At 40.9% G+C, this 13289-nt stretch overlaps 1 protein-coding gene across 2 annotated transcripts in view; it reads right to left on the bottom strand.

Moving 5' to 3' along the window:
• Positions 1 to 404, bottom strand: part of LOC140160886 (uncharacterized) — a 55565-nt gene extending 55161 nt beyond the window's left edge. The window contains exon 1 of one of the 2 annotated variants that reach the window (XM_072184220.1): positions 6 to 404. In XM_072184220.1, coding sequence (XP_072040321.1) covers positions 6 to 312 — 307 coding nt within the window. In that variant the 5' untranslated portion in view covers positions 313 to 404. The remainder of the gene's footprint in view (positions 1 to 5) is intronic. The other variant, XM_072184219.1, reaches the window with a different exon arrangement.
• Between the last annotated feature and the right edge of the window lie 12885 nt (positions 405 to 13289).

Here is a 13289-nt window from a genome sequence, read left to right as displayed (position 1 = left end):
CTTACCTTTTGCAACAGCTTCGGTAGCTCTCCGTTGGAGAACCGTCTTAAATTCTTTGTATCCAAACACATCTTCCAGTATTTTTTGCACTTTGTTCATCGGCGATGTCTTGCCGGCGAATCCGTCTTTTTCCACACCCAACGAATCGGATGCAGTTGTTGTTGCTGCTGACATTGCACTAGAGCCGGCGACTCCTGTTGTCAAGTTCCCTTCATGTTTGCTCTTTCCCACACCAGTGGAATGTTTTAAAAACTCAGTTATTTTCTTGTTCTTGTGGTCATCTTTATGACGCTTACTTTTAGACTTAATCATTGCCTTCGTTTTATGTAAATTTGTGCTTACAAATTACTGCAAGTTCCTTCCATCATCATGTGTTTTGCTTTGTAACTTGTTAAATTAACCTCTGACCTCAAGTCGACCTTCCCATTCATGAACAACAAATGAGGGCGACAAAAATCAATTATTGATTGAAAAGGGTGACAGAGCACGATTTTGAGGAACGCCGAGATTTTTTTTATATTTCATTGGGGTTCAAGGGGGTTCAATGCAATGTTTATTGATTTTTTTGATTAAAAACAAATTAACAAATCAAGTTAATCAATAACAAATCACAAGAAGGCAGAATAAATGGGTACACATTGTTTCTTTCTTTCTTTCTTTCAGTGATCGGCCCGGTGATCGCGGCAACTGTTTGACAAACGTTTTAGGCCTATTACAATTAGGCCTATTAGCTATGTAGGCCTATATTACTGAATGAATAAAATAACTATATGTTTGGCAAACAATTAATAAATAGGCCTAGCCTACGTTTTGTTAATAATTTGTAGAAATTGTTTGATCACATTTTTGACCAATTTTTTTTTAAATCACATTTGTTCGTTTAAATTTGTCGAAAACAGCTCTTTCTTTCGTTTCTTTCTTTCTAATTCCTTCCTTTCTAATTGATAACGGTTCGTTTCAAAGGGGCTGTGCAATAATTCTGGGGAGGGTAAAATGGGGGGGGGGGGTGGGCATTCGACTTGGACATTGAATTCAACTTGGCATGCATAAGTTGTGGGCAAGCAACTTTTGGCACACATTTACAGGGCACCTTCTAAAGCAGCTTAGGAAAACGTTGCAGAACGTTCCAAATAATATTATGCCAAATTTCCTGCTCACTAAGCTCGCATCATATAGGCCTATCTATAATAGACCTCAAGTTTGCAAATTGGGTCCCCAAAAATCTCCGGGCCGGGTTAACCTCAAATCAACCAGTGAACGCTCATTTTATTTTGCTGCTCCAGCTGTTTGGAACTCACTTCCAAACAACCTTCGTAACAACCCCAAACTTTCTCAATTTAAACCACAGTTATAAAACCCAGAAATCTATCTATAACAAATTACCGAGTTGCAAAACTTTTCGGGATAAAAACTCGAACGGAGGTGACGCAACTGCAAATTTCACTTTTGCAAACCTAATCATTTACCGAGTTACGCTGCATATTCACCTCATTTTTTTCAATCTTAGTGATTAAAGTCTAAAAATGAGCAAAAATACCTTTAAAAATATCCAGGGACCTCAAAATAGTGAGCATCAGTTACTCAAAAAAGAAGTTAAAATTAGATACTAATCAGGAAAAATAAGAAAAATAAATAACAACTGAAGGAAACGGGAAATCACAAGCTAAGCAGCTGATAAAAATGAAGCTATAAAGGGAAACGTATAAGAAAGGATAGATTTAGAAAATAATGGGAATGGGGTTAGGCCTAGATAGATAAATAACATGGAAACGGAAAATCACAAGCTAAATAGCATTTTATTTTAATGGAAACAAACTAGGCCCGTGCAGAAGAAACTGAAAAGAAAATGGAAATGCAAGAAGGGACAAGTTTAGAAAAATAAAATTTACCTTTCAATGATTCTAATTCCTCCTGTTTTAGTGATCGCTCCCATTTACTCATTTAGCGGGGACCCGCGCGAAGCGCGGGTATCCCGCTAGTAATAAATATTGCTTTCGTCATTTTCATGCTTTTTCGCGCCAAATTATAGGGCCCATTTTTGTCATACAGCGTCAACGCGTCGTGCAATTTAGTGCGTCGCGTAATTAGACGCACAGTTTGACGCAGAACGCGAAAGACAAAGATACATGTACGCGAATTTTACCTAACAACGCAGCTTGGCAACAAGATAAAGCGGTAAACAAAGATGTCGGCTTTTGGTGTTGAAGGTTCAATTCTAAAAAAGTGTGCACTAAAATTGACAGATATTTACAGCATGCACATTTCTGATCGTCATTTTGTGGAATGATCTACTCCTTACAAGCAGTATAGATAGCTATAGATACTGAAGGATTAGTTTCCAGGCAACAAATGAGCGCAATCGACCTACAAAATAGGATAAAAAGACAATGCAACGATACAAAACTTGGTAAGTACAATTTACTTGTTGATGACGACCCTAAAAACCTTAAAATCACACAAATCAGTTCATATCTGTGAAAATAGCTGAAAATGTTGCAGTTATTTTTTGCTTACTTCACTCGCATTTTTTTCTGTTGAAACCGTATAAATCATGTGTTCGTTTATCCGTAAGTTTGTTAGCTACTTGGGCCGTTCTTTCGTCATTACGTCCAGAGCAGTACAGCACTCAGTAGCAGTGTTCGAATTAAGGACCGAATCAGTATTTTTGGTTGTCCGGTGACTTTTTTAGTTGTCCCGGGCGAACGGACAACCGAAATTTCGAACCCTGCTCTGTAGGCCTAAGTTCGTAATTATTTTATCAGCTGTTAAATAGCAATGTGATTTTACAAATCGAGCTAGTGCATCGGTAGCGAAACATCATCTCGCTGTGCCTCCACATCCGCCTCTCTATAATGCTCACTCCGATCGAGTCGGTGAACGTTTGTCAGTACCGACAAAGACCCCCCAGAACCACTGTGCCAGATAAGTTCATTGCGGCAACATGTAGATGATGACGGCTAGATTGACTAACCTAAGCCATCTGCTTGTTGCAGCTACCGGGTACTCGATGGAACTTTGAAGGCCTGGTCACGATGGGTGAAACCGGCTCGAATGTTAGAGGGGATATGGTCATAGTTTAAAGGGCATCTCACCCAGCCTTTAGGTCTTAGGCTAGGACTAGGAGGGTTTAGGATTAGGATTAGGCCGTTGTTCGATAGTTAGACTAGACTGGGGGATTAACTAGTCATATTTCATATGTTTGGGCTTGGGTCGGAGTTTGCCCTACTTCGCCAGTGGTGTGAGTGACTATATTGTCCGGTAGTGACGTTAGGGAGTGGTGTATGACTGCATGATGTTCTTAGCTCATTTCTTTAGTTGATGTTGCCGAACGGCATTTTAAGCTATTTTAAAGTTGTCACATGTTGTATGTGAATTGTAGAATGAATACTATTACTTTCATTAAAAGTAGTATAAGGTTATATTCAATGTTTGATTTGTAGTTGTTCTTGATGAAGACTTGTACTTACGTACTTTAAGCGTAGTTTAGTTACTTATATTCAATGTTTGATTTGATGTTGTTCTTAAAGTTGCACACCTTTATAAAGTCGATGTGATTTAATTATTTTATAGCAATGGGATTTTACAAATTGAGCTAGTGCATCGGTAGCGAAACATCATCCCGCTGTAACTCCACACCCGCCTCTCTATATGCTCACTCCGATCGAGTCGGTGAACGTTTGTCAGTACCGACAAAGAGCCCCCACAACCACTGTGCCAGATAAGTTCATTGCGGCAACATGTAGATGATGACGGCTAGATTGACTAACCTAAGCCATCTACTTGTTGCAGCTACCGGGTACTCGATGGCACTTTGAAGGCCTGGTCACGATGGGTGAAACCGGCTCGAATGTTAGAGGGGATATGGTCATAGTTTAAAGGGCATCTCACCCAGCCTTTAGGTCTTAGGCTAGGAGGGTTTAGGATTAGGATTAGCCCGTTGTTCGTTAGTTAGACTAGACTGGGGGGATTAACTAGTCATATTTCATATGTTTGGGCTTGGGTTGGAGTTTGCCCTACTTGGCCAGTGGTGTGAGTGACTATATTGTCCGGTAGTGACGTTAGGGAGTGGTGTATGACTGCATGATGTTCTTAGCTCATTTCTTTATGTGATGTTGCCGAACGGCATTTTAACCTATTTTAAAGTTGTCACATGTTGTATGTGAATTGTAGACTGAATAATAGTACTTACATTAAGAGTAGTATTACTATAAGGTTATATGCAATGTTTGATTTGTAGTTGTTCTTGATGAAGACTTGTACTTACGTACTTTAAGCGTAGTGTTCAATGTTTGATTTGATGTTGTTCTTAAAGTTGCACACCTTTATAAAGTCGATGTTACTTAATTATTTTATAGCAATGTGATTTTACCAATCGAGCTAGTGCATCGGTAGCGAAACATCATCCCGCTGTGCCTCCACATCCGACCCTATATATGCTCACTCCGATCGAGTCGGTGAACGTTTGTCAGTACCGACAAAGACCCCCCAGAACCACTGTGCCAGATAAGTTCATTGCGGCAACATGTAGATGATAACGGCTAGATTGACTAACCTAAGCCATCTACTCGTTGCAGCTACCGGGTACTCGATGGAACTTTGAAGGCCTGGTCACAATGGGTGAAACCGGCTCGAATGTTAGAGGGGATATGGTCATAGTTTAAAGGGCATCTCATCCAGCCTTTAGGTCTTAGGTTAGGAGGGTTTAGGATTAGGATTAGGCCGTTGTTCGTTAGTTAGACTAGACTGGGGGGATTAACTAGTCATATTTCATATGTTTGGGCTTGGGTCGGTGTTTGCCCTACTTGGCCAGTGGCGTGAGTGACTATATTGTCCGGTAGTGACGTTAGGGAGTGGTGTATGACTGCATGATGTTCTTAGCTCATTTCGTTATGTGATGTTGCCGAACGGCATTTAAAGCTATTTTAAAGTTGTCACATGTTGTATGTGAATTGTAGACTGAATAATAGTACTTACATTAAGAGTAGTATTACTATAAGGTTATATTCAATGTTTGATTTGTAGTTGTTCTTGATGAATACTTGTACTTACGTACTTTAAGCGTAGTGTTCAATGTTTGATTTGATGTTGTTCTTAAAGTTGCACACCTTTATAAAGTCGATGTGATTTAATTATTTTATAGCAATGTGATTTTACAAATTGAGCTAGTGCATCGGTAGCGAAACATCATCCCGCTGTGCCTCCACACCCGCCTCTCTATATGCTCACTCCGATCGAGTCGGTGAACGTTTGTCAGTACCGACAAAGACCCCCAGAACCACTGTGCCAGATAAGTTCATTGCGGCAACATGTAGATGATGACGGCCAGATTGACTAACCTAAGCCATCTACTTGTTGCAGCTACCGGGTACTCGATGGAACTTTGAAGGCCTGGTCACGATGGGTGAAACCGGCTCGAATGTTAGAGGGGATATGGTCATAGTTTAAAGGGCATCTCATCCAGCCTTTAGGTCTTAGGTTAGGAGGGTTTAGGATTAGGATTAGGCCGTTGTTCGTTAGTTAGACTAGACTGGGGGGATTAAGTAGTCATATTTCATATGTTTGGGCTTGGGTCGGAGTTTGCCCTACTTGGACAGTGGTGTGAGTGACTATATTGTCCGGTAGTGACGTTAGGGAGTGTTGTATGACTGCATGATGTTCTTAGCTCATTTTTTATGTGATGTTGCCGAACGGCATTTTAAGCTATTTTAAAGTTGTCACATGTTGTATGTGAATTGTAGACTGAATAATAGTACTTACATTAAGAGTAGTATTACTATAAGGTTATATTCAATGTTTGATTTGTAGTTGTTCTTGATGACGACTTGTACTTACGTACTTTAAGCGTAGTGTTCAATGTTTGATTTGATGTTGTTCTTAAAGTTGCACACCTTTATAAAGTCGATGTTACTTAATTATTTTATAGCAATGTGATTTTACAAATCGAGCTAGTGCATCGGTAGCGAAACATCATCCCGCTGTGCCTCCACATCCGCCTCTCTATGCTCACTCCGAACGAGTCGGTGAACGTTTTTCAGTACCGACAAAGACTCCCCCCCCCCCCAGAACCACTGTGCCAGATAAGTTCATTGCGGTAACATGTAGATGATAACGGCTAGATTGACTAACCTAAGCCATCTACTTGTTGCAGCTACCGGGTACTCGATGGAACTTTGAAGGCCTGGTCACGATGGGTGAAACCGGCTCGAATGTTAGAGGGGATATGGTCATAGTTTAAAGGGCATCTCACCCAGCCTTTAGGTCTTAGGCTAGGAGGGTTTGGGATTAGGATTAGGCCATTGTTCGTTAGTTAGACTAGACTGGGGGATTAACTAGTCATATTTCATATGTTTGGGCTTGGGTTGGAGTTTGCCCTACTTGGCCAGTGGTGTGAGTGACTATATTGTCCGGTAGTGACGTTAGGGAGTGGTGTATGACTGCATGATGTTCTTAGCTCATTTCTTTATGTGATGTTGCCGAACGGCATTTTAAGCTATTTTAAAGTTGTCACATGTTGTATGTGAATTGTAGACTGAATAATAGTACTTACATTAAGAGTAGTATTACTATAAGGTTATATTCAATGTTTGATTTGTAGTTGTTCTTGATGAAGACTTGTACTTACGTACTTTAAGCGTAGTGTTCAATGTTTGATTTGATGTTGTTCTTAAAGTTGCACACCTTTATAAAGTCGATGTTACTTAATTATTTTATAGCAATGTGATTTTACAAATCGAGCTAGTGCATCGGTAGCGAAACATCATCCGCTGTGCCTCCACATCCGCCTCTCTATGCTCACTCCGATCGAGTCGGTGAACGTTTTTCAGTACCGACAAAGACTCCCCCCCCCCCCAGAACCACTGTGCCAGATAAGTTCATTGCGGCAAAATGTAGATGATAACGGCTAGATTGACTAACCTAAGCCATCTACTTGTTGCAGCTACCGGGTACTCGATGGAACTTTGAAGGCCTGGTCACGATGGGTGAAACCGGCTCGAATGTTAGAGGGGATATGGTCATAGTTTAAAGGGCATCTCACCCAGCCTTTAGGTCTTAGGCTAGTAGGAGGGTTTAGGATTAGGATTAGGCCGTTGTTCGTTAGTTAGACTAGACTGGGGTGATTAACTAGTCATATTTCATATGTTTGGGCTTGGGTCGGAGTTTGCCCTACTTGGTCGGTGGTGTGAGTGACTATATTGTCCGGTAGTGACGTTAGGGAGTGGTGTATGACTGCATGATGTTCTTAGCTCATTTCTTTATGTGATGTTGCCGAACGGCATTTTAATCTATTTTAAAGTTGTCACATGTTGTATGTGAATTGTAGACTGAATAATAGTACTTACATTAAGAGTAGTATTACTATAAGGTTATATTCAATGTTTGATTTGTAGTTGTTCTTGATGAAGACTTGTACTTACGTACTTTAAGCGTAATGTTCAATGTTTGATTTGATGTTGTTCTTAAAGTTGCACACCTTTATAAAGTCGATGTGACTTAATTATTTTATAGCAATGTGATTTTGCAAATCGAGCTAGTGCATCGGTAGCCAAACATCATCCCGCTGTGCCTCCACATCCGCCTCTCTATATGCTCACTCCGATCGAGTCGGTGAACGTTTGTCAGTACCGACAAAGATCCCCCCAGAACCACTGTGCCAGATAAGTTCATTGCGGCAACATGTAGATGATGACGGCTAGATTGACTAACCTAAGCCATCTACTTGTTGCAGCTACCGGGTACTCGATGGAACTTTGAAGGCCTGGTCACGATGGGTGAAACCGGCTCGAATGTTAGAAGGGATATGGTCATAGTTTAAAGGGCATCTCACCCAGCCTTTAGGTCTTAGGCTAGGAGGGTTTAGGATTAGGATTAGGCCGTTGTTCGTTAGTTAGACTAGACTGGGGGGATTAACTAGTCATATTTCATATGTTTGGGCTTGGGTCGGAGTTTGCCCTACTTGGTCAGTGGTGTGAGTGACTATATTGTCCGGTAGTGACGTTCGGGAGTGGTGTATGGATGCATGATGTTCTTAGCTCATTTCTTTATGTGATGTTGTCGAACGGCATTTTAAGCTATTTTAAAGTTGTCACATGCTGTATGTGAATTGTAGACTGAATACTAGTACTTACATTAAGAGTAGTATAAGGTTATATTCAATGTTTGATTTGTAGTTGTTCTTGATGAAGACTTGTACTTACGTACTTTAAGCGTAGTTTAGTTACTTATATTCAATGTTTGATTTGATGTTGTTCTTAAAGTTGCACACCTTTATAAAGTCGATGTGACTTAATTATTTTATAGCAATGTGATTTTACAAATCGAGCTAGTGCATCGGTAGCCACACATCATCTCGCTGTGCCTCCACATCCGCCTCTCTATATGCTCACTCCGATCGAGTCGGTGAACGTTTGTCAGTACCGACAAAGATCCCCCCAGAACCACTGTGCCAGATAAGTTCATTGCGGCAACATGTAGATGATGACGGCTAGATTGACTAACCTAAGCCATCTACTTGTTGCAGCTACCGGGTACTCGATGGAACTTTGAAGGCCTGGTCACGATGGGTGAAACCGGCTCGAATGTTAGAGGGGATATGGTCATAGTTTAAAGGGCATCTCACCCAGCCTTTAGGTCTTAGGCTAGGAGGGTTTAGGATTAGGATTAGGCCGTTGTTCGTTAGTTAGACTAGACTGGGGGGATTAACTAGTCATATTTCATATGTTTGGGCTTGGGTCGGAGTTTGCCCTACTTGGTCAGTGGTGTGAGTGACTATATTGTCCGGTAGTGACGTTCGGGAGTGGTGTATGACTGCATGATGTTCTTAGCTCATTTCTTTATGTGATGTTGCCGAACGGCATTTTAAGCTATTTTAAAGTTGTCACATGCTGTATGTGAATTGTAGACTGAATACTAGTACTTACATTAAGAGTAGTATAAGGTTATATTCAATGTTTGATTTGTAGTTGTTCTTGATGAAGACTTGTACTTACGTACTTTAAGCGTAGTTTAGTTACTTATATTCAATGTTTGATTTGATGTTGTTCTTAAAGTGGCACACCTTTATAAAGTCGATGTGACTTAATTATTTTATAGCAATGTGATTTTACAAATCGAGCTAGTGCATCGGTAGCGAAACATCATCCCGCTGTGCCTCCACATCCGCCTCTCTATATGCTCACTCCGATCGAGTCAGTGAACGTTTGTCAGTACCGACAAAGATCCCCCCAGAACCACTGTGCCAGATAAGTTCATTGCGGCAACATGTAGATGATGACGGCTAGATTGACTAACCTAAGCCATCTACTTGTTGCAGCTACCGGGTACTCGATGGAACTTTGAAGGCCTGGTCACGATGGGTGAAACCGGCTCGAATGTTAGAGGGGATATGGTCATAGTTTAAAGGGCATCTCACCCAGCCTTTAGGTCTTAGGCTAGGAGGGTTTGGGATTAGGATTAGGCCGTTGTTCGTTAGTTAGACTAGACTGGGGGGATTAACTAGTCATATTTCATATGTTTGGGCTTGGGTTGGAGTTTGCCCTACTTGGCCAGTTTTGTGAGTGACTATATTGTCCGGTAGTGACGTTAGGGAGTGGTGTATGACTGCATGATGTTCTTAGCTCATTTCTTTATGTGATGTTGCCGAACGGCATTTTAAGCTATTTTAAAGTTGTCACATGCTGTATGTGAATTGTAGACTGAATAATAGTACTTACATTAAGAGTAGTATTACTATAAGGTTATATTCAATGTTTGATTTGTAGTTGTTCTTGATGAAGACTTGTACTTACGTACTTTAAGCGTAGTGTTCAATGTTTGATTTGATGTTGTTCTTAAAGTTGCACACCTTTATAAAGTCGATGTTACTTAATTATTTTATAGCAATGTGATTTTACCAATCGAGCTAGTGCATCGGTAGCGAAACATCATCCCGTTGTGCCTCCACATCCGCCTCTCTATATGCTCACTCCGATCGAGTCGGTGAACGTTTGTCAATACCGACAAAGACCCCCCAGAACCACTGTGCCAGATAAGTTCATTGCGGCAACATGTATATGATAACGGCTAGATTGACTAACCTAAGCCATCTACTTGTTGCAGCTACCGGGTACTCGATGGAACTTTGAAGGCCTGGTCACGATGGGTGAAACCGGCTCGAATGTTAGAGGGGATATGGTCATAGTTTAAAGGGCATCTCATCCAGCCTTTAGGTCTTAGGTTAGGAGGGTTTAAGATTAGGATTAGGCCGTTGTTCGTTAGTTAGACTAGACTGGGGGGATTAACTAGTCATATTTCATATGTTTGGGCTTGGGTCGGAGTTTGCCCTACTTGGCCAGTGGTGTGAGTGACTATATTGTCCGGTAGTGACGTTAGGGAGTGTTGTATGACTGCATGATGTTCTTAGCGCATTTTTTTATGTGATGTTGCCGAACGGCATTTTAAGCTATTTTAAAGTTGTCACGTGTTGTATGTGAATTGTAGACTGAATAATAGTACTTAAATTAAGAGTAGTATTACTATAAGGTTATATTCAATGTTTGATTTGTAGTTGTTCTTGATGAAGACTTGTACTTACGTACTTTAAGCGTAATGTTCAATGTTTGATTTGATGTTGTTCTTAAAGTTTGCACACCTTTATAAAGTCGATGTTACTTAATTATTTTATAGCAATGTGATTTTACCAATCGAGCTAGTGCATCGGTAGCGAAACATCATCCGCTGTGCCTCCACATCCGCATCTCTATATGCTCACTCCGATCGAGTCGGTGAACGTTTGTCAGTACCGACAAAGACCCCCAGAACCACTGTGCCAGATAAGTTCATTGAGGCAACATGTAGATGATAACGGCTAGATTGACTAACCTAAGCTATCTACTTGTTGCAGCTACCGGGTACTCGATGGAACTTTGAAGGCCTGGTCACGATGGGTGAAACCGGCTCGAATGTTAGAGGGGATATGGTCATAGTTTAAAGGGCATCACACCCAGACTTTAGGTCTTAGGCTAGTAGGAGGGTTTAGGATTAGGATTAGGCCGTTGTTCGTTAGTTAGACTAGACTGGGGGATTAACTACTCATATTTCATATGTTTGGGCTTGGGTCGGAGTTTGCCCTACTCGGTCAGTGGTGTGAGTGACTATATTGTCCGGTAGTGACGTTAGGGAGTGGTGTATGACTGCATGATGTTCTTAGCTCATTTCTTTATGTGATGTTGCCAAACGGCATTTTAATCTATTTTAAAGTTGTCACATGTTGTATGTGAATTGTAGACTGAATAATAGTACTTACATTAAGAGTAGTATTACTATAAGGTTATATTCAATGTTTGATTTGTAGTTGTTCTTGATGAAGACTTGTACTTACGTACTTTAAGCGTAATGTTCAATGTTTGATTTGATGTTGTTCTTAAAGTTGCACACCTTTATAAAGTCGATGTGATTTAATTATTTTATAGCAATGTGATTTTACAAATTGAGCTAGTGCATCGGTAGCGAAACATCATCCGCTGTGCCTCCACACCCGCCTCTCTATATGCTCACTCCGATCGAGTCGGTGAACGTTTGTCAGTACCGACAAAGACCCCCAGAACCACTGTGCCAGATAAGTTCATTGCGGCAACATGTAGATGATGACGGCTAGATTAACTAACCTATATTGTCCGGTAGTGACGTTAGGGAGTGGTGTATGACTGCATGATGTTCTTAGCTCATTTCTCTATGTGATGTTGCCGAACGGCATTTTAAGCTATTTTAAAGTTGTCACATGTTGTATGTGAATTGTAGACTGAATAATAGTACTTACATTAAGAGTAGTATTACTATAAGGTTATATTCAATGTTTGATTTGTAGTTGTTCTTGATGAAGACTTGTACTTACGTACTTTAAGCGTAGTGTTCAATGTTTGATTTGATGTTGTTCTTAAAGTTGCACACCTTTATAAAGTCGATGTTACTTAATTATTTTATAGCAATGTGATTTTACCAATCGAGCTAGTGCATCGGTAGCGAAACATCATCCCGCTGTGCCTCCACATCCGCCTCTCTATATGCTCACTCCGATCGAGTCGGTGAACGTTTGTCAATACCGACAAAGACCCCCCAGAACCACTGTGCCAGATAAGTTCATTGCGGCAACATGTATATGATAACGGCTAGATTGACTAACCTAAGCCATCTACTTGTTGCAGCTACCGGGTACTCGATGGAACTTTGAAGGCCTGGTCACGATGGGTGAAACCGGCTCGAATGTTAGAGGGGATATGGTCATAGTTTAAAGGGCATCTCATCCAGCCTTTAGGTCTTAGGTTAGGAGGGTTTAGGATTAGGATTAGGCCGTTGTTCGTTAGTTAGACTAGACTGGGGGGATTAACTAGTCATATTTCATATGTTTGGGCTTGGGTCGGAGTTTGCCCTACTTGGCCAGTGGTGTGAGTGACTATATTGTCCGGTAGTGACGTTAGGGAGTGTTGTATGACTGCATGATGTTCTTAGCTCATTTTTTATGTGATGTTGCCGAACGGCATTTTAAGCTATTTTAAAGTTGTCACGTGTTGTATGTGAATTGTAGACTGAATAATAGTACTTAAATTAAGAGTAGTATTACTATAAGGTTATATTCAATGTTTGATTTGTAGTTGTTCTTGATGAAGACTTGTACTTACGTACTTTAAGCGTAATGTTCAATGTTTGATTTGATGTTGTTCTTAAAGTTTGCACACCTTTATAAAGTCGATGTTACTTAATTATTTTATAGCAATGTGATTTTACCAATCGAGCTAGTGCATCGGTAGCGAAACATCATCCCGCTGTGCCTCCACATCCGCATCTCTATATGCTCACTCCGATCGAGTCGGTGAACGTTTGTCAGTACCGACAAAGACCCCCCAGAACCACTGTGCCAGATAAGTTCATTGAGGCAACATGTAGATGATAACGGCTAGATTGACTAACCTAAGCTATCTACTTGTTGCAGCTACCGGGTACTCGATGGAACTTTGAAGGCCTGGTCACGATGGGTGAAACCGGCTCGAATGTTAGGGGGATATGGTCATGGTTTAAAGGGCATCACACCCAGACTTTAGGTCTTAGGCTAGTAGGAGGGTTTAGGATTAGGATTAGGCGGTTGTTCGTTAGTTAGACTCGACTGGGGGGAATAACTACTCATATTTCATATGTTTGGGCTTGGGTCGGAGTTTGCCCTACTCGGTCAGTGGTGTGAGTGACTATATTGTCCGGTAGTGACGTTAGGGAGTGGTGTATGACTGCATGATGTTCTTAGCTCATTTCTTTATGTGATG

This window comes from Amphiura filiformis, chromosome 9, assembly GCF_039555335.1.
Source record: "Amphiura filiformis chromosome 9, Afil_fr2py, whole genome shotgun sequence".
In the NCBI taxonomy this organism is placed as follows: domain Eukaryota; kingdom Metazoa; phylum Echinodermata; class Ophiuroidea; order Amphilepidida; family Amphiuridae; genus Amphiura; species Amphiura filiformis.
The sequence above is the reverse complement of the archived record's forward strand: the minus strand, read 5'-3'. Positions and strand labels throughout refer to the sequence as shown.